Source organism: Peromyscus maniculatus, chromosome X, assembly GCF_049852395.1.
Source record: "Peromyscus maniculatus bairdii isolate BWxNUB_F1_BW_parent chromosome X, HU_Pman_BW_mat_3.1, whole genome shotgun sequence".
Lineage (NCBI taxonomy): Eukaryota > Metazoa > Chordata > Mammalia > Rodentia > Cricetidae > Peromyscus > Peromyscus maniculatus.
The window spans coordinates 100,412,670-100,434,152 of record NC_134875.1 but is presented as its reverse complement, the minus strand read 5'-3'; the positions used below and the strand labels follow the sequence as shown (position 1 = coordinate 100,434,152).

The window sequence follows — 21,483 nt, the reverse complement described above, 5'->3', positions numbered from 1 at the left end:
TTTGCTACTGAACAGCTATAATAATATAGTAAAATGTTTGCCATTTGCTGCTTCCTCATAAATGGAATTTCCACTTAGAAATAAAGGTAGATGAAACAATTTTGAAAGTATTTTGATCTTCAAGCCACTTACCAATGTGTAAATATTTCCTTGGTATTATATACGTTTGCAGTGTTTGACTCAAACATTAACATTTTTAAAGTGAGTAAATTGATGCAAAAATGGTAGATATTGTGATGAGATATTATTTCAAAATATGGAATGAGCTAAATAGGAAACACTTTATAATTTCTATACATTTTAGTTACATTGTTTCAAAAATAGGAATTATACTTTCCATTACTCTGATTTTATGTAATATATAACAGATTTTATAATATGTCTAGCTATAGTGATCCAGTTGCTATGAGAAAATAACATTTATATGAAAAAAAGAGTAAAAATTTAAAAACTTGAGGCTCTGAAGTCCTTAAAGTAAATGACACAATTTTGTAACATAAAACACTGTAACATTTATTCTCCAATATATAAAACATTATAATATTCTCCAATTCAAAAATATTGTCAATTATTTTGGTTTATGTTACATATTAAAATAGTGTATATACGTAGACACAAAGGACACAGTAAATATATGACAGCTATTTTTCAGAGAACAGCAGTATTTTCTCACTGTTGTATTTAACAGACAGAAGATTTGATACTTTTCTAATAATAATCAAGAATTTTTTAATAATCAAATAATAGAAACAATCAATGCATAGAAAACTAAAAATGACTAAGAATTTTCTTTAGACAACTCTAATTACTGGTGCATTATTAAAATAAGAATTTTTACTTTTGCTTTGTGTCTAATATTTAGACATTTACTTCAAAGGGTATATTTTCAGATCTAAAGGAGACATTTGTTTTAGATGTTCTCATTGGAAAATCTTTTCTGTCTTTTGCACATAAGAGTTGTTCATCTATATGGTACATGGTATAATATTTTGATATGTTTTATATTGTATATTGATCCTTTATGATTCTCCATTTTATTTTTTTCTATTTAACACTTATAGAGACATTCAAAAAATGGTTGGATAACTACTTTAGATTGCATTCAAATATCTCTGCTTTTGAATGAAAGTTGGAAGAAAGAGTGAAGTAATCTGAAAGGATATAAAAGGCATATTGCTTACCTCATTATGAGCAGAAACAGAAGAGCTATTCTTTAGAGGAGATTCAAAATAGGATACTTTGTTAAAGCATCCCTACCATTTTAAATGAGATTGTGTTACAACTCTTTAATAATGTGATTGATTTCCCCCATCTTCAGGTATTGGGAGATCGATGGGCAAATATCTGCAGGTGGACTGAAGAGCGCTGGGTTCTTTTACAAGATATTCTTCTAAAATGGCAGCGTTTTACTGAAGAACAGGTGCGTTTTTGTAGGAGGAAATTGGGGCTTTCATGAAACTGAAGAGGTGTTAAATTGGACAAGTAACAAAAGGATCTATTTTAAATAATTCTTCTTTGATCCCTTTCAGTGCCGTTTTAGCACATGGCTTTCAGAAAAAGAAGATGCAATGAAGAAGATTGAAACAAGCGGCTTTAAAGATCGAAATGAAATGGTATCAAGTCTTCAAAAAATATCTGTAGGTCTATTTTGCTTTCAATAATTTTTGAAACTCAATAATACAATTACTTTTGAACATTGTCTATTTTGTCTTGTCTTAAACCACAGTCATTTTTATGCTTAGATTACAGATTATTCACAGTTGTTATCTGTACTGTTCTTAATCAAAGTTGAAAAAGTTATAGACATGCTTTAAAATTATTTTTAAGTAGGTTTTATAGGCATACCCAGAGTAAAAATTCTGTTAAATTAAAAGCAACACTAAGAATCATTTGTTTGCTTTCCATATAAATTTTAAACAACATATTTTAAAAAGACAGACCTAAAGGTAATCCTTGGAGTAGTTCATAAAAAGAATACAACATAATTATCCTCCCATCTATGGAACTGAACATTTGTTTGACAAAAAAAAAAATAAATAGTGTAGATAGTACATAAACTTCTCAGTTAGGAGACTGGATTCAAGGTTAGGTAGCCTAATAGGAGAACGAAGGAGAAAATACCTGAATGAAAATAATGGTAACTTAGTTTTACCTATGTTAAGATGAAACTACCACATCTATGTGAAAACACCTACTTGTCAACAGATGTACCAGACTCTCAGAAATTGATACCTAACTAGTTAATTCTTGGAGGACAGGTAAACATGGTGCAGAGAGACTGGGTGCTGTAAAATAATAAATAAAAAGGGCAGAAATTCAGGCAATATGTACAATTGAGTGAAGGACAGAGTACAAAGAAATCTTAATAAGGATTAGAATTCAAGAATGTAAGAAGAGAAAACATGACATCATAAGAGTCAGAATAAGTCTGTGGATAGAGCTCATTGGGTGAAGTGTTTGCCTAGCATGTAGCAATTCCTCCATTAGACCTCCAGCACCACATAAATTGTGCACTTTGGTACACACCCATAATGCCAGCACTTGGAGGTAGAAGCAGGGGGATCGGGATCTCAAGCTTATCCTTCACAACACAGTGAAAGTTCCAGGTCAGCCTTGGATACATAAGACTTTTTATCAAAAGAAAGTTTAAAAAATATTATTAAGAAGAGCATTGTATACATTGCAATTTGCCACAAAGATAGAAGGGCCAATTGAGTAAAGTTTATACTTTTCTAGAGGACAGGATACATTGCTTCCATATCCTTAGGCAAGAAATGTGTGGAAATCATCTTTTCAAACAAAAGATGAATCCTTTGGCTCAATAAATGGTTGACAAGTAATTATGACAATTTAGTCATGCACTCTGATAAATATAAGAATATTCTGAATTGAAATAGAGGCCATGGAGGAATGCTGATTATTGGCTTTTGCCCAGTCACCTTTCTTATAGCACCCAAGACCACCCACCCTGTATTGGGACTGCCCCCACCAATTATCAATCAAGCAAATGCTTCACAGACATGACTCCAGGACATCATGATAGAATCACTACCTCAATTGAGATAATCTCTCCCCAGCTATGTCTAGGTTTGTGGCAAGTTGACAAATCCTGTGAATATGGACATTCTGTTTTCTGTTTACTGTCATGCCCTTAGCCTTCAGAATGGTGAATCACACATATTAATCTTTCAATAAGTAGTTACTGTATAGTTCCAGTTAGAGAAATCTCTATAAGAAATAAAGACTGTAGAACACTTAATTCAGAAGACTGAAAAGGTGAGAGTTGGTGGTCTTTAGAATTACTATATAGCATATAACTTGAATTTTTAAAAGACATGTGAATTTTATATTATCTTCATGGGTTTTGTAGATCACTATCACTCAGTATGTACAGAATGGGATGATTCATCTCTGTTTCTCAATATTTAGACTCTCAGTATATAAGTGAGTAGGAACTAGAATAATCTGAAATTGCTCTTTCATTAATATCTTGTGCTACCTCAGCATGGATGCTTGAAATTCCGCGGTTTCTGACTAAACCTCTTTGCCATTGTTTTGTTTGCTGTCATCATAGCATGAGTGCTTCGAGTACTCAGAATTCACACACAGATTATTCCTGCAACCGTGACTTAACCTAAAAATTATTTAGCATCAGTGCTTTTCTACTTGGTTGAAGCAGTCATAAATCTGCCCAGTTCTCATGAAAAGCAAATAGATTTCATCTCTTTATGAAGAAACATCAAGGCCAAATGATAGCAGAGCATCTGAGATTTATTGGACAGTCATATCCAGAATGTATTATATCAGAGTATTATTAATTCATTTTGTATAATTACAGATACCAATATAGATAGCTAGTTACTATCTATACTTCTGATTAGCTTTACTAATCAATAAAGTTGTTGTTAGGAAGCAACCAAGTGACAAAGTCCAAATGCCATAAAGCTAGTATATCTTCAATTGAATTACAAGTTATAGATCTGTCAGATAAGCTACTTAGTTGATTTTAGAAGAGGAAATTGAAGTCTAGGCATGCCATATAGCAGGGATTATATAACACTAGTAGCTGAGTTACAATAAGCACTAAGACATCTAGACTCAGGTCCAGGCCTCTCAAGCTATTTTTAAACTCCTCATATCATTTACTTTACTGGAAACAAAGTAGCTGTGATTCCAAACTGTCACTTCCAAACATCATATGCTACTATGTGGCATTTTGTGAATAAAAGACTTTCCCAGACTCAGGACAATGAAAATTCTTAGTGAAGTCTCAATAAAATCTGAATGTGATTAAAATTCATATTATGTCACCTTAGCTATGAACAAAGTGAAAATATATTTTGTATAAGTCTTACCATTTGATAGTTTAAGCCAATTAACAAAACCTGACAGCTGGACTAGAATTGGAGGTAAAATTCCCCTGCTGACTCAGGCAGTGAATAAGAATTTAATGTTCATTAAAATATGTCACAATCTGAGACCCAAAACAGGTACCATCTGTTACCAGTTCCTACTATATGCCTAGGTATTGATTCAGTGCTCTAAATTTCTCTTTTATTTACAATCAGTAAAATTTCTTTTGAAATATTATCACTAATAACCTGGTTAATTTTTGAATACTTTTTTTAGGGTTTTTATCTGGAAGGTTTGGTATTTCATTTATTCTAGATCAGTGATATACATAAATAAAACTGTCTATATTTTTCTGATCCAAATATTAAAAACTAAAGAGAAGAGAAAATTCAGGCTTTATGAGGTGAATTCTAGGACTTATTAAATTGTATAAATTATCCCAGGAAAGCCCATCTCCAGAGGAAATCTGCTCTGGAGACTGTTGCTGTTTGTCCAAAAAAGGACAACACTCAGAAATATACAGATGCAAGAGTATATCACCCAAGCCTTTCAAAAAGGCTGTTTATTTATCTGTGCATGTGAAAGCTCAGAAAGTCTTTGTGGAAAGTATTGTTTTATACTGATTTGGTGCCATGAAAGCAATTCTTCTGATGAGTCTAAATGAATTTATCTTAATAAAATCAATGCTTTCAAAAATATGTTCCTTAAGTCAGTGGTTTCAGCATCACAAATATATATATATATATATATATATATATATATATATATATATATATATATATAATATTCTTACAAATATAAAGAAATACAAATTCTTAGGTTCTTCCCAAGTGTGATGACTTGTATGTTCTGCAAGGAGGAGCCAGGAATCTGTATTTTAATGAGCATACTATATGATTCTAATATTCTCTGAAGTTTGGGGACACTGTAATCATCCAACCTACTGCAGTACTGAAACAGGTGTTTGGAATGGAATGGACTACTTCATATATTTTTTTCCATAAATCACTGCAGAAAAAAATCGATGCATTATTCAATTTCTCCAGTGTAAGAGAAATTGTGATGGCATTATCTGGCATTATCCTCCTGTACATACTCCTGGTGAGAAGAGGGTGAAGGTTTCCTGTACCTTTTGTAATTGTATATCACATTTCAAATTCAATTCATCTTCTAACCTTGACCAGGTAGAACTTGTCTACTCTCTTCTCTACTGAACAGCATAATATGTCTCTTTTCTCCATTTACTACTGACTCGACCTGATTTACGTACTGTGGCTTCCTGTAAGGTTAAAAAGCAGGTCTAGGTACTGGGCTTTTGTGAAAATGAAATGTTTATCTTCTTTTATTGTCCTAGCCTTGTGTAAGCTTTTCAGAGTTTTCTTTTGCTTCCTAAACATTTTAAAAACTTGACTTGAGTGTGCACATGCATGTGTGTGGTTATATTACATGGATATGGGACATCACTCCTGTGGTGATACAGGACAACTTTGTGCAGTTGGTTCTTTCCTTCTTATTTGTTCTGAGCTTCTGAAATTGAGTTCAGATTCCATATCTTCCTCAACAAAAATTCAGGAAGTACTCTCTGTGTCCTTAACATCCACAGACTTAGCCTTAACTCCTTATTTATGAATATTCTTTTGCTTCTATTACTTTGGGATAATTAAAGCATAGTTATTAGGATATACACATTAGATTCAAGATTAATATGACATGCAAGCAGGGCATGGTGGCCCATGGTTGGAATACTACCACATGAGAGGAAGAGCTAAAATCACTTCAAGTTCTAGGCTAACATAGTTTACATAGCAGATTACAGGCCAGGAACAATTAGGGAGACCCTAAATATAAAATCCAAGCAGAGTCACACAGAGAGGTAAGTGTAGTACTCATATGAACAAAACAATTCACCTTAAGGATACACAGAAGAAGATAATTTAAAATTTACAATCAAACACATCTAGTATTGCTACAGATTTATTTTCCCTCCAATTACTCGTTATTGTGAAAGAGTCCTTTCAGAAACTGGAAGGTAACAAAAAGAAGACAAGGGGGAGGGAGAGACACTGGGGAAACACACAGAGAGACAGGGAAAAATAGAAGAAGAAATTGAGTCTAAATAACTAATTGGCCACAGTCATTTTTAAAAACTCATATTGGGCTGGTCATCTGGCTTCTAAGGTAAAGATGCTGCTGGCTAGCATGAAGATTAATTTCCATGACCTAAATGGTAGAAGGAGAGAAACCCTGTCTGCAAGTTGTCCTCTAAACTTCCACATGAAATCTGTTGCTTCCAATTTACCTTTAGTGTGCTTTCTGCATTTGTAATTTTAAATGTGACTTTAATTTTTGTGATTTTTGCTAAATGCTTTTTTGTTTGCTTTAATATTGACCTAGGCATCTTAGTTACATTTATTTAGGCAGAACTAGGATGGATCTTTTTCTCAAAGCTTAAGGAAGAATTTTAAGTAGCCATGTGTGTAGAGATAGAAGGTGCACCCACTGTTGAAGCTAAATTCGATTATATATATATATATATATATATATATATATATATATATATTCAAACAGTCTTCTTTAAGCATGAATTTCATATTCCCCCAGCAAAATGTTTAAATCATTGCCTATGTAGCTTTAATAGTAGGTGCACCTTCTATGTCTACACATATGGGTATTTAAAATTCTTCCTTAAGTTTGAGAAAATAAGTCAATGATGAGTAAGTTTATGTCTTTCCATTTTAAATGAAAAAAATAAGAGCATGTTATAAAAATTAAGAAGCTATAGTTTCTTACAATAAAATAAATACATGACAACATTAATTAAGAGAAAACAATGAAAATGAGACATCTTCCATAAAAGAATTGGAAGGATTTACAGTAGAATTCAAATTTGACTTTCAGTCCCACTTAGGTAACGTAAACTATGGCTTTACTACTAGTATAAGAATGTACTTAAACTTAATGGAAATCTAACATGATTTTAGCAAAGCAAATTCCCCAGTCCTATGTAGGACTGTGCTATGACATTGATAGATTTGTTATGAATTCAGGTTATATCTCAATTAATACTTTAGATTATAATAATTTTCAAATGGAGAAAATAGAAATTATTAATAAAAAATTAGAAATGAGCTTCACAACTTGTATCCCTCCATAGTATGGCATGAAGGCTGCTCATAAAATTCTCCAAGTAAAACAGCTTCTAACAAAAGGGTAAGCTAATTGAAGGAGACACTAGAACATTCTGCACTTCATAGCTGTCAATGCAGGTGGCATGCCAAAATAAGTTGCATAAAATGTCCCTTGTAGGGGGTTGTATTGATTACTCTCTGCATGACATTTTGGTCTGTGACATTTGGTACATCTGCTTCATGATAATTTCTTGGGTCATATATAATGCTAGTTGTTCTTAAGTAAACATGTATTTGATTTAGAAAGGTATCATAGTTTAGTTGATATTCACTATCCTTACTGCCAGTAGAATGGGGCTGTTGAAAGACTGCAAAATAATCTTATTTTATGTTTTGCTTTTCTCTGTTTATAAACAAATATACAGACTAGCATTTGATAACTAGAAATTTTATTCCTTTTTGTGAAGGATGACCTTAGTAGATAATCTACCGATTTCACACTTTGTTTATCTATTCCAAAGAAACCTGCAGGCAGGAAAAACCATCTGCATCAATTCTGAATCTATAAAAAGTATAACAATTACTTAATATAATACACAAGCATTTAGAAAGTAAGCAAAGACATTCTGAAGGATTTGATTCATATTCAGTGACTTAGTCACTTTATTTAATTGGGTTTAAAATAGTTTAGAAAATAGTAACTCAAGGACTGAGTGTCTGATGCAGTAGTAGAGCACATGCATAAGACACAATGTGTTCAGTACCCAAGGCCCCACACACAAACAGATAAAAAAGCAAATAATCACACAAATAACCACATTTTGAATGACTAATGGTTACAAATAAACATTAAATTTAGGAAACCATAGAACAATACAGTTTCTACTAACAGATAGGGGAGTGTTAAAATTGTGATTAAAAAAATACTTCAGTTTTGGCCAAATGAACAGAGCATTTCTGAATTCAAAGGCCTGTAACCATTCATGTTTTCTCCACTCAACAATGGCCCTAACTAATGATAGTATTCATTTGAATTTAATAAGCAGTTAAGAAATTCAGCAATTAAAAAAAGAGAGAAAGAAATTCAGCAATACCTAAAAGCCATCCATCTTCAAATGTTAAAAAAAAAGTGTGTACATGTTGATTTCCTATTGGGGTGACTGTGTCTTTTTGTTTGGCATTCCTTCAAATATGTTAAAGTGAAATTTTAGATGTTTAGTCTACATCTGATGTTTTGTTTTTAATCTTCAGATTTCTAAGATAGTATATTTAGATTGCATTGTTCTACCTAGAGTTTTATAGGCCTTTGACACTGTGCAGCTGCATTTACAGCATTTTCTCAGCTATACAAGGGAGCAAAGACATGCAAGTGATTGAATTATAGTATTCTAAGACCCAGACTTAATTCCATGATTGCTCTTGTTTTGACAGATGTTAAAAATAGATCTAGAAAAGAAAAGACAAACCATGGAAAAACTCAGTTCACTCAACGAAGATCTCCTTTCAGCACTGAGAAATAAGTCAGTGACTCAAAAGATGGAAATCTGGATGGAAAACTTTGCACAACGTTGGGATAATTTAGCACAAAAACTTGAAAAGAGTTCAACACAAGTAAGTGATATGAAATATATTGAAAATTATCCGGGAAATATTTGAGAACTACATTAAGACAAAAAATACTTTCATGACCCCAAGTATGGCATGAGTTTAATCCTTTACCAGTGTTCAGCTGAATTAAAAACATGGTTACCTTGCTTTTACTGGTATTAGAGAACTAGGGAAAGGCAGATGTATGAGAGCCAATTGAATGAACTTATTGCTATCCTACTGGTTCCCTAGGAATGGAAAACTGAATGTTGAAGTAATTAAACAGAATACTAGGGAATTGTATTATCATGTCCATTGTGTTATCGCACCAGCTGTTACATAAACATAAATTTAGATAAGAAAAAGTAGCTAAGTCACAGTAACAATGTAATATCAGTTTATGTTGTGAGATTTTGCTATTTTGCTAATTTTAGGAAATACTGGTATTTTGAAAATATTTTGCTGTTATGGGTAGATAATGGTATAATGGGTGGGTATTCAAAACACTTATGTATGATAATATTTAACATAATCTTTCCCATTACATTTAATCATAAAAGTTTCTTGATAATTGATCACAATTTATAGCTCATTATTCATATACATACCACTATTATAACAATGACTATACTTAATAGATTTTAGGCAGGTATTTCTCCTATTTTGAGTTAAGTACAGAGAAATTGTCTTCCTGAGACTTGATAACTGCTATGCAGAATTTAAAAATACTAGTTGAAATATGAAGAAAAATATTAAGATAATGTATCTTGAAACACAATTGCAGAAAAACATCAGCTCTCATTCATGATTTTCAATTATACTTACATCTTCCTTTCAAATTGAAATTAATATTTAAAATAAGAAAGGAGTGGATATATAAACATCATTTCTCATGTCATTTTATAACTAAAAATCTCCTTTGTTTTCCATTAAACAAATTATATAGATAGTCATAATTTAATGTTTTTATTGTATATGACTTGCCTATGGATATTTTGCAGTATTGTAGGTATCTGAAAACATGAAGCACTAGTAACTTTGAAATGTTTTAATTCAGAAGTGTTGTCATTCCTATATGTTCTCATTGGCTCCATAAATTACAATGACAATAAAATTCTTAAATATAGTATTGTAAAGGTCAGTATTATTTGATAAAACTAATTCAGAAGATACCACTTTTTACAAATATATTTTTGGAAGTATAATTTTGTCAGTTTTTTTTTTGCTTTGTCCTGTAACAATATGCCTAAAGCTTTTCATATATTCATGTCTTTGTTTTTCCTCAAGAACTTTCACAAATCATGCAATCACAGAGTCAACTCAAGGCTTTGCTTGAGGTTATTAGTTTGTAGGAATATTGAAACAGAGCAACACAAGAAAATGGAAATTAAAAGATGGGAAGGACGAAATAACTTGTACATGAAAATTAATTGCTTTTTATCTAACTACAAATTCAGCTTGATCTAAATTGTATAAGAATTCTAAGAAAAATTGCAGTTACGATTTTAACTTTAAAGAGATTCACTCAAATTTGTACATTTTTCTTCTGTTACAAAGGAAGGCAACAAGTTTCATTAACAATTTGCACTCAGTGCAGGAGTGTTGAAAATGACTTTTAAGAGATTACTGTAAGATTAAGCAAAGTTGCTAGGCAGTGGTGGGACACACCTTTAATCCCAGCACTCAGGAAGCAGAGGCCGGCAGATCTCTGTGAGTTTTAGGCCAGCCTGGTCTACAGAGTGAGTTCAAGAATAGCCAAAGCTACACAATAAAACCCTGTCTTGTAAAACAAACAAACAAACAAACAAACAAGAATGAGCTGTATTTGGAAGTTTTCTCCAGGTCCTGCCAAGCCCTTTCAGTCCCACAGCCCACTTATAAAATAATCACTCAGTATTATTAATTAAAATTAATTAATAATAATTAATATTTAATTAATTAATAACCACTCAGTATATTAATTAAACTGTTTGGCCATTAGCTCAAGCTTATTACCGACTAGCTCTTACACTTAAATTAAACCATAATTCTTATCTATGTTTAGCCATGTGGCTTGGTACCTGTTTTCAGTTCTGCTTTCACATCTTGCTTTCTCTGTCTGGTGACTCCTGACTCTGCTCTTCCTCTTCCCAGCATTCTTTTACTTTGCTCGCCCTGCCTATACGTCCTGCTTGGCTACTGGCCAATTAGTGTTTTATTAAACCAGTGTACAACAGCATTGTCCCATAGCAATGAGCAAAGTTTGGTAACAGTTAAAATTCATTACTGTGAAGCAAGCTTTAGGATTGTCATGGAGATTACAGGAACTGTGATCATGCTCACATAAAGAAATGCATGTACCTATACCTTTGATGGTTTTGTAGGTCAAAGCATTGAGGGATTTTGAACTTAAGAAGCTGTTGCATGGCAAAAAAAAATCTAAGTGTGTTGGGGGTGGAGGAACCTCATGTATGAAGACTTCTCTCTTGCATGTTAAAGTCAACTTTGGCCTGAAGAATACCTGAACACAAGCTAGGGATGTTAAACTTGATGAAAAGACAGTCTAAGAAAATAGAATACTTTCTGTTCCCAAATACTGGTAGAATAGTAACTATTTGTTGTGTGAATACCTAAAATGGGAAAGGAGGCTAAAAAGCATACCATGGATTGACTTCTGTGAAACTACAATGATTATGTCTTCAACTAATGCTTTTACAAATGTGCATGCTAAGATATGCACAGTTTGTTTTCAAAATGCCATGACCCTAATGAATGTATTGTTATCTTGATTTTAATTATGAAATATAATTAACATTTCTGTATAGTTAATAAAGGAAATTAAATATAATTTAACTGAGCTGAAGCATCATCATAGCCATTTATCTAAAATCATATTCTCTGGGAAAGATAAGTGGCTTATGTGCTTTATAATTAATATGGTAGAATATATTAAAAGTTGAGTATCTGATGACTTGAGATATGAATATATCTACCCTGTTAAATCTAGAAGTTTCCAGTCTCTTTTTTCAGCAAGGTAACTTCTTTCTTTGGAATAAGAAAAATGCTATGACTCATAAATTTTGATATCACAATTTATTTTGTTTTTACACAGCTAATGAGCATTTTCAAAGTAATTTCAATTGTGAGAATAAATATCCTAAAGATGAAACTAGAGCATTCATAATTCTCCTGTCCTTGAACATGACAGTCAATGTCCATGCTGTGTACATGTGTCTGCATTCAAGATTTAGGCTGAGTTAATTCTTGCAATATTTTATTCTCTCAAAGAGATAAAATGGCATTGTATATACATATTCTGTGTCATTTTATGTCTTTGTGACAGATTTAACAACTTTGATGGTGATGTAGGTAACACAAATCATAAGCCAATTTTCCAATGTACCCACAATACAAATGAGAAGCTGTAAGATGGCTCAGTGGTTCAGAATGCATAATGCTCCTGTGCCCCAGCATGGAGGGCTTCAACAGGTTCTTGACCAACCTAAGGACAGAATGTAGGGACAGGAGACACAAAGGAATACACCAAGTCTGGAAGGTCCCTAAGTTTAGTTACTTTCACCTATACCAGGAAGCTCTTAGTCCCATGCCAACCTGTGGATACAGGTGATGTAGTTAGGATTGGTTAGCAGCTGCCTTTTTGTAGGGATTTTAATTAAAAGAAAACACACACTTAAAACCTTTTCTGTTGACAATACTTTTTATTGGTTCCATAAAGTTATCCACAACTAACAATCCAACTGGCAATATACACACACACAAACACACATACATATATATATATATATATATATATATATATATATATATAATTAAATTTAGGATTTCATCTTATTTAAATGCATGTTTTAGCCACTTCAAAATTTAATGCATCTTCTGGGTAATTCTGTAGATTAAAGATTTTCTTAGAAAAATGTGAAGTTAGATCTCAAGTTACTCGGGAAATTAAGTATAATTTTGATACCAGCAATGAAAGTACGAATTTGGCAAGGGCTTTGGATATAAGTGCAGTCAGTCTTGCACTGTCCTTTCATTACCTACAGTAAGTGAAAATACTCTAAACACTGAAATTGATTGAGTGAGGCTGGCTGAGTTGAAACTTGCAATATCTCTTTTATTTATATTTTATTTATAAAATAAAAATATAATTCAAGTTGATCTCTACAATAATATTCTAGTCTCTAATGTCTGTTGTATCTTCCTTTTTGCTTGAAATTGTGTATAAATCTATAAATTAGTGAAGCAATTTCTATATTATCTCATCTACATGAATGTCAGAGCAGATGGAAATATGGATAAAATAAAAAACATTTCCATTCTACTTAATTAGACTGACTTCTGTTATTAAAAAAACTTTACTTACTATGAAAATATCTTCAAAATATTTTCCATCTATAATATTTATTTATTGCCTAATGAAAATAAATGAAATGATGTGTAAACAAATGGTTCCTAACTATATGCTTCATAATCACTAGTTATAAAATGTTTCATCACTTCCATCACATATGATATGTAGTGGAAGGTCAAGTGAATCAGAAAAACATAAATGCCATTGCTTTTCAATTTTTGCAGGTACTGCTAACAAAGTTGCTCAAATTTTATATTTAATATGAATTCAGAAATCACTGTGTATGTTCCTTTATGATATATTTTTGTACTGAAGGAAAATTGAAGTGAGGAACAAAATATATAAAACTGGAGAGAACTTCACAGAAAGAACCCTCTTAAATATATTATGTAGTACTTTATTTCAAAGTCAAGAATGATTACTTTTATGATGTCCTCTGAGTATTTTGACAATAATTGTTCTCATAATCCCTGTGCCGGTTCTTATTCAAGAAGATTTGTTACCTTATTGTTGGTGACAAAACAGTGTAGTTAATATTAAAAATAAATTTAGTTACCCAATTATTATTGGTGCTTACTGTTGGCTCTCCTTTCCTGTGATAGTTGTTCAGTATACATTCATGAGACATAGAACTTTAGATCCATATCTTGGTACCAAAATCAATTCATATGTTAAGTCGTTGATTGAGAGAAGTCTAGCTTTATACCATGTCAAATAAAATGTCCTTCACAACTGTATTTTTAGTGCATGTATTATTTTGCATAGTTAGGTTTTTTTCATATAGAACTTATAATACTTCACAAATATTACTGTGATTATCACATTGCCTGATACAATATAAAATATTGAAGATATTGATTCCATTTTACCCATTTCAAAATGTCCTATGGGGATGTGCAATTGATAAGTATTGAACTTTTAAAATATTATGGTATATCTACTAAATAACATAATTTTAGATTGCTTTATGTAATATTGATGTACAAAAACAGAAAATCTTGGTTTTGACACATCAACCACATTAATTACAGTTTGAACACATCCCTGACATTTCAAACCTTCAAAACAATGTTTAATAGGGTCATGATTATTGAGTTTTTAATCTTTAAAATTGGTGTTTAGAAACAATGTCCAAGTTACCCAGTCTTAGTTCCAATTTCAATGAAAAACTGACCTGGAAGAGTCATAATAAGTAGATTGTCTTTAGAGTTAAATTCCTTTTTCTCAAAACATTTTAATATCTATTATACATATTTTAAAGTTATATATAAGCAGAAATTTATTTTGTAAACATATATTTAATATAGTTTACTCACCTATAATAAAATGCATTAATTACTTTTTTACCTTAATCCCATAGAGAGAATTGATGAATTATTATGATGGAATTTTTTAATCATTTTTAAATTTTTTAATTAATTTAATTTTACATATCCTCCGCAGATTTCCCTGTCCTCCCTCCTCCCACCCCCCAGCCTTCTCCCTCAATCCTCCCCCCATTCCCACTTCCTTTAAGGCAAGGTCTCCCCTGGGGATTCAGCTCTGCCTGGAAGATTTAGTTGAGACAGGTCCAGTCCCCTCCTCCCTACATCAAGGCTGAGCAAAATGTCTCAGCATAGGCCCTAGGTTCCAGAAAGCCAGCTCATGCACTAAGAACAGGTCTCAGTCCCACTGCCTGGGGGCCTCCTAAATAATTCAAGCTAATCAACTGAACTGTCTCACTTATCCAGAGGGCCTGATCCAGTTCCATAGGGGCTCCTCAGCTATTGGTTTGTAGTTCATGTGTTTCCACTCTTGAAACTGAGAACTTTTGCCAGGCAAAGGACACGGTCAACAAGACAAAATGACAGTCCACAGAATGGGGAAAGATCTTCACCAACCCCACATCTGACAGAGGGCTCATATCCAGAATATATAAAGAACTCAAGAAATTAGACATCAAAATAACCAACAGTCCAATTAGAGTTAAATTCTTGATAAATCAAAAATTCTGCTGTCATACTAAGGAAAGAGTTTTCAACTTCTGGGAGAAAAATTTCTATAGTAAGCATAACATTAGGTTAAATGGCTTCCATAAATTCTTTCCTGTCTGTATTATAATGATTCTAATGAATAATTAGTATTTACATTCAATTACTCAAAGTCATGGAAGAACTTAGTATATGACCAATTGTTTTATTGTCTGATTACATAGAGTAGGTTTGGAGAGTAGTAATTAATTTGTTATACATAATTAATTCTGTCCTGTTTTTTTCAGGGTCAATGTGTGATTGTTTTCTTATTTCTTCATCTCAAAGCACATAAAATAATATTGTTAATCATGGTGTTGTGATAAAGACAGTATATAGCCATCGTCGTTCCATATTTTACTACTATTATTTTTAAGTGACTCTTTGCACTTTTCTACATGGCTGTGTATATTCTTTTTTTATTATTGAAAATAGATTATTCTCTCATACACTACATTCAAACCACAGGTTTGCCTCCATCCACTCCTCCTAACACCCTACCACCTCTCCCCTTCTCCCTAAGCTCTACCCTCCCTCCATCTCCTCTTCTGAAAAGTACAAGCCTCCAAGAGCTGACAAACAAACAGGACAAAACAAGATATAATAAGATGGGTTACCTTGACTGTGTATATTCTTAAAATGTAGTTTCATCATTAATCATGTTCTTTTAAACCTGCATGTACAAGTCTACTAAATTTTATAACGAGGATGAATAAGAAGATATTAACATAACAGAAATCAACTACATAGTCAAATACCTAATACTAAAATATAAATATGCCATATGACATAACTTTAAAAGAAATGCTTTATATTTTCATATAGTCTGTAATCAGATCACTTATAGCTACTCTTCTCAGGAAAAAATATTCTCTTATAGCAGTTAGTTATTATATGTAAAATTGTCTTCCTTGTGACTTAAAAAATATCACAATAAAATGATTCTTGGAATCCTAATAAAATTACATTTCTTTCAGAATGAAGGCAAATTTAAAGTGTTCATTTAATGTTCTTTTTGTTAGGTGCAATTATATTTGAGTTTATATTATAAGTAACTTTAAAATTGATGCCTCTTGCTTTAATCTTAATATAACCTGCCATTTGAGTATGTAATTAAAGTTGCCCATAGCTCTATGATTGATTCTGCATAATGAATTTATGAAGGGCTTATAAAAGATAACTTGCATTTTTCACATGGAAGAGTTCAGTATCTCTTGGTGTATGCTGGATATTTTGCTGTGGTAGTCCTTGTATGCTTGCGTGGTTTGCATAAAGAAACTACTGAAATAGAAGGCTTTAACATGTTCAAAGATGCTGTCTGTCCAAAGGCTAATGTTTTAAATGTGTACAATTGAAACAAAATTTACAGATGAAAACTTGTTGATGGATTTCATTCTTTTGTGGCCAGTTTGGAAGATGAAATAAATCTTCTGACTCCCCACATTTCTTCCCATGAAAGAATCAGTCAACACTTAGTCTGCCTGAGATCGTACAATCAAATTTTCTTATATTTCTTAGGAAGTTCAAGAAAGTCCAAAAACAATTCTTGGTGAAGTCAAATACCTTTCTTCTGTTATTAGACAAAAGAAGAACTAATGCAGGCTTGCTTTGGCCTCTTTGGAAATAAATCTTCCAAATAAATTGCTTATGGAAGCACTGTAGTTAATATGCCAGAGGTAAATTACAGTCATAATAAAGTGAACATTGTGAGGAAGATAAGGGAAGGAATATGTCATTTTATACAACTTATCTATCTGGTATTAGCTTACATATGGAACTGACAACTGTCATTATGTGTATAACATATTATAGTAGGCCAAATTTGTGAATTATATCTCTGTAAAAATGTCTGGTCTGAAGGAGAGTATAACCTTAAAATAAAAGTCTCTAATGATAAATTCAGAAACTCATGTATTTGAACATATTCAGTAACTTACACAGAGAGTATTTAAACTTAAAATTTTGAATAACATGAAACTCAAAGACACTTACGGGTTAAGAAATACTTTATATTATCATTTTACTGAAATTGTAAAAATTTATATTTTTATTGAAGAGCATTTTATTCCAAAGTTCAACTATCTTTTTAAATACATAATGAACAAAATAATCATTATGAAATAAAATTTTCATTTTAAAGTCTATTTAAAATAATTATTTCTTTTTACAGGTTTGTCTTCATTCAAGTCCTTTTTTATCTAAAATAATTAGAAAACTATTAAAATGCATATACAATGTCCCTGGTGTTAGAAATTGTGCTCAGATACTCTGGTAAAATTTATCTTAATATTGTGAATACTTTAATCAGCATGCCTTAATGATATAGTGGCATACTCATCCTTCTTGGCTTCCTTTATTTCCTAAAGTTTTTCCAATACAGTCAAGAGTCACTGTATACATCTGATTTTCTGTTTCAGTCAACATAACTGAAGTCAGATAAAAGAATTTGATTCAGGTTTAATATGGTGTTAGTTTGATCTGAAGGTCAATCTACCAACAAGAAGGAACAGTTTCTCATGATTTTCTTTCTCCACTCCAAGCAGTCTTTACCAAAGTCTTTTGAGCAGTGTCTGACCTCTGTTTCAATATTTCTCACAGATTTCACAGGCTGTCACCACCACTCAGCCGTCACTAACACAGACAACTGTAATGGAAACGGTAACTATGGTGACCACCAGGGAACAAATCCTGGTAAAACATGCCCAAGAGGAACTTCCACCACCACCCCCTCAAAAGAAGAGGCAAATTACTGTGGATTCTGAAATTAGAAAAAGGTGAGAACATCTTATTCATGATTTTATTCACAGATGAAGATTCATTTTTAAGCATGGAAACTTATGGAAACTTATTTACATGAGTCATATTTTATACTTGCCTCATATTTCCCAAAGCTTGGGTATTTTGTAATGTCAGTTAAAAAGTGAGAAAAATAATGAGACAAGTTTTCAAGTTTACTCAAGAAATCATTTTGTCAACAACCGAAGACTTAATGGAAATGCTATTTTCTGAATTAAAAGAAGAAACTACAAGACACATTTTAATACTGAAAGTGTCCAGTTTTGTTCTGTTTTTTGTCAAAAAGGGCCTGTTTGTTCAGGTGTTAGTTTTGGATTAAATTACTTCCTTCTAGTAATGGGAAGTACAGTTTCATGAAGAAGTATACCTCTAATAGGCTAAATCTATTCTGCCACTTTATGAGAACAGAATGTCTCAATTTGCACATCCTAAATCAGGAGTAATTATGAATAGATTTCCTGTTCTTTGATATTTATAAAGTTTTGTCTCGAAGGTGTTGGAATTTTTAATAGATCTTTTTGTGAGTAATCATAAGTAGACACTATAGATAAGTTAGGCATTATGTAAATCAGTGGATGTATGAAAATCATGGCAGAACTAACATGAAAATCATAAAATAGTACAATTTCTATCCTATATCCATTATTGTAATTTTAAGATTAAGAAAGTACATTGCAATATGCCTTAACTTTCTAAGTAGCATATGCTCAGGAATGTATAGAACACTTGACATTAGAATTTGCATATCCCAGAGTATAGAAGTATAGGAAGAATATATACCAAAAATAGTATGTCAGATGTTCTTAGCAAAGGAAAAGAAACATCTAGAAAAGTTGTTTGAATACATTATAAGGTACATTTTGTTCATTCATTCATGACTTATAACCTGATTTAAAAATCCAAACTAAATCTTGGGCTTCTTAATCTTGAAAATGTTTATTTTTTATTTATTTTTCTGAGATAATTGTCTAGTTCAAATAGGGATGACCTTCAGACAACAGCCTGCTACTATTTTCTTTGTGAGTTATGAACTAAAAATTAGTATTTGTATATTTTTTAACTTTATGTGTATATATATATATATATATATGCTATTTGTCTATGTGTGAGAGATATATATCTATGTACATATTCTTTGTGTGAGCATGGACATGTGCATGCCACAGTGTGTATCGAAGGAAGAGGATAATATTTGTGTCAGGTTCTTGAACTCCACATTTTGAGGCAGATTCTTGTTTTTCTTATTTTTGATGTGGTTGTTGTTGTCGTTGTCTATGCCTCCTTGGGCAACTGAAATGTGAGATTTTAGGGATCCTCCTGTGTCTGCTTCTGAACTCATATTAGGAGTACTGGCAGTACAGACATACACTACTATGACCACCTTTTATGTGTGCCCTGGGGATTTGAACTCTAGTGATCATGCTTCCAAGGCAAGTATTTTACACACTGAGCCATTTCTCCGGCCCTAATGTTACATTTTAATTGATTAAAGTAATCAGAAGAATGATACTTACATAACTTACAATTATATAAATTTCAAATTTCAGGATCTTCATTTATAACACAACCCCATTTATTCAAACATTTACCATCTATGACTTCTTTCACATGACAAAGGCAAGCTTTAAAAAATATAGCTGTAACTCGATGACTCATCACAAGACATGTATAACACATCAGAAAAAAAAAAAAAAGATGTTTGCCGATCTTTGGTCTAGTCAAACGGTTCGCAAACTCTGAATAACTTAGGGCATCCATTTTAGGTAGCAAATTCTACACAGTCTCATCACTACAGTAGTCGAAATGTCACTATTCACTGATAGAAAGGAAAAAAAATGGCACAAATAAATCAGTAAGTCTCTTAATTTGCATTCTTTTTTCCTAATACATGTCTGTGAATTTCCTTAATGTAATATTAAATATTTATCTATAGATGATGCTTAGTGGGCTCATTACTTATAGGTATATGCTTCCCAAACCTCAAAATGTCTTCAGAAACAGCCTTACACAAAAAAATAGCAAAGTGAGTTGATCCATATCAATCTGATTTCAAAGACTTATTTCCAGCTCTTGAAATTGCATTTGGTTTGAAATTATGTTTCAATTCTTTTGTTTTAGCAAAGAATGGGTAGTGGCTGAGTAATTGGTCACCTAAATTCTATTTTGATCTTATGTTCCCAATAGTCATCGTAATTGACTAGGATGAGAGGATAAATTAGGAGCATATAGATGGTTTAAATAAAACTTAACACTTATTAGAGATTTTATTATGTACTTAGAACAAGATTCTATGCTTTAAATGAATAACATTATTTCTTCCCGATAACTTTCTAAGATAGGTAGAGGTATTATTAGTTTTATACATAGCTTCAGAGTGCCTGAGCTAAGATTTCAACATGGACTACACAGTAAAATATCTCTTTAATAGGTATAAGAATAAGGTGATAATGTATCATGGTTTGCCTGAAGCTGTGTAATTATACTTGTCCCAGCATAATTATACTGAGCACTAGCATGAACTCTCCAGGTTTCCTGCTATGAACAGCATAATTATATAGACAGTCTATATAGGCCTCTACAATGATGAGTTTAAACTGAACAAAGCAAACAAAAGATGAAGCATTTTGAAGCAATTAGGTAATTGATAATTGTTTACTGTATGGAATGTCATTACAGAAGCTTCATGAAATGAAATTATGACTATAGACTTCATGTTATCCAGTGTGTGTGTCTCTCTCATCCCATATCTGAAACAATTACATTTCACTGTGAACTTTGTACTTGTGTTCTATTAATTCCTTCTCTTTTAAAAAATGTTCTTGTTGCACATCTATGATTAACTGTAGTTCATCCACTGCCATTCTTCACATTATGTGTTTTCTTTTTTGCCTAATTCCTGTGAGTGTCTCATCAACCAAATCCTTTTGACTGTGTGACTTATCTCAATTGTTGTCCCTCATGGACTTGTGGTCCTATGAATTAGTGACAACCATGTCATGTTACTCCATATATGACCTCTTCCCTAAAATGCAGCTTTTTAAAACAAATGCTGTGATGATGGTATTTCTGCATCTGAATCTAGCCAGTACGTCAATTTCCATATTTTAGTTGTAAGGCATGGTTTGTATGTCCAAATAAGTAGTAAATGATAGAAATAAATTTATTGGGGTTTGAAATTTGCCTGTTTAATTTCCAGCATATGACTTTAGGAAAATTACTCAGGACCTACTCATCAGATTCAACATTTTACCTTTTCAAGCAC

At 32.0% G+C, this 21,483-nt stretch overlaps 1 protein-coding gene across 11 annotated transcripts in view; it reads left to right on the top strand.

The window, feature by feature from the left end:
- The window catches only part of Dmd (dystrophin), a 2,251,111-nt gene that overhangs the window by 835,964 nt on the left and 1,393,664 nt on the right, over positions 1-21,483 (top strand). For all 11 annotated transcript variants that reach the window (XM_076562037.1, XM_076562042.1, XM_076562041.1 and 8 more), the window contains exons 14-17: positions 1,319-1,420; positions 1,530-1,637; positions 8,913-9,092; positions 18,024-18,199. In XM_076562037.1, the coding sequence (XP_076418152.1) occupies positions 1,319-1,420; positions 1,530-1,637; positions 8,913-9,092; positions 18,024-18,199 (566 nt within the window). The remainder of the gene's footprint in view (positions 1-1,318; positions 1,421-1,529; positions 1,638-8,912; positions 9,093-18,023; positions 18,200-21,483) is intronic.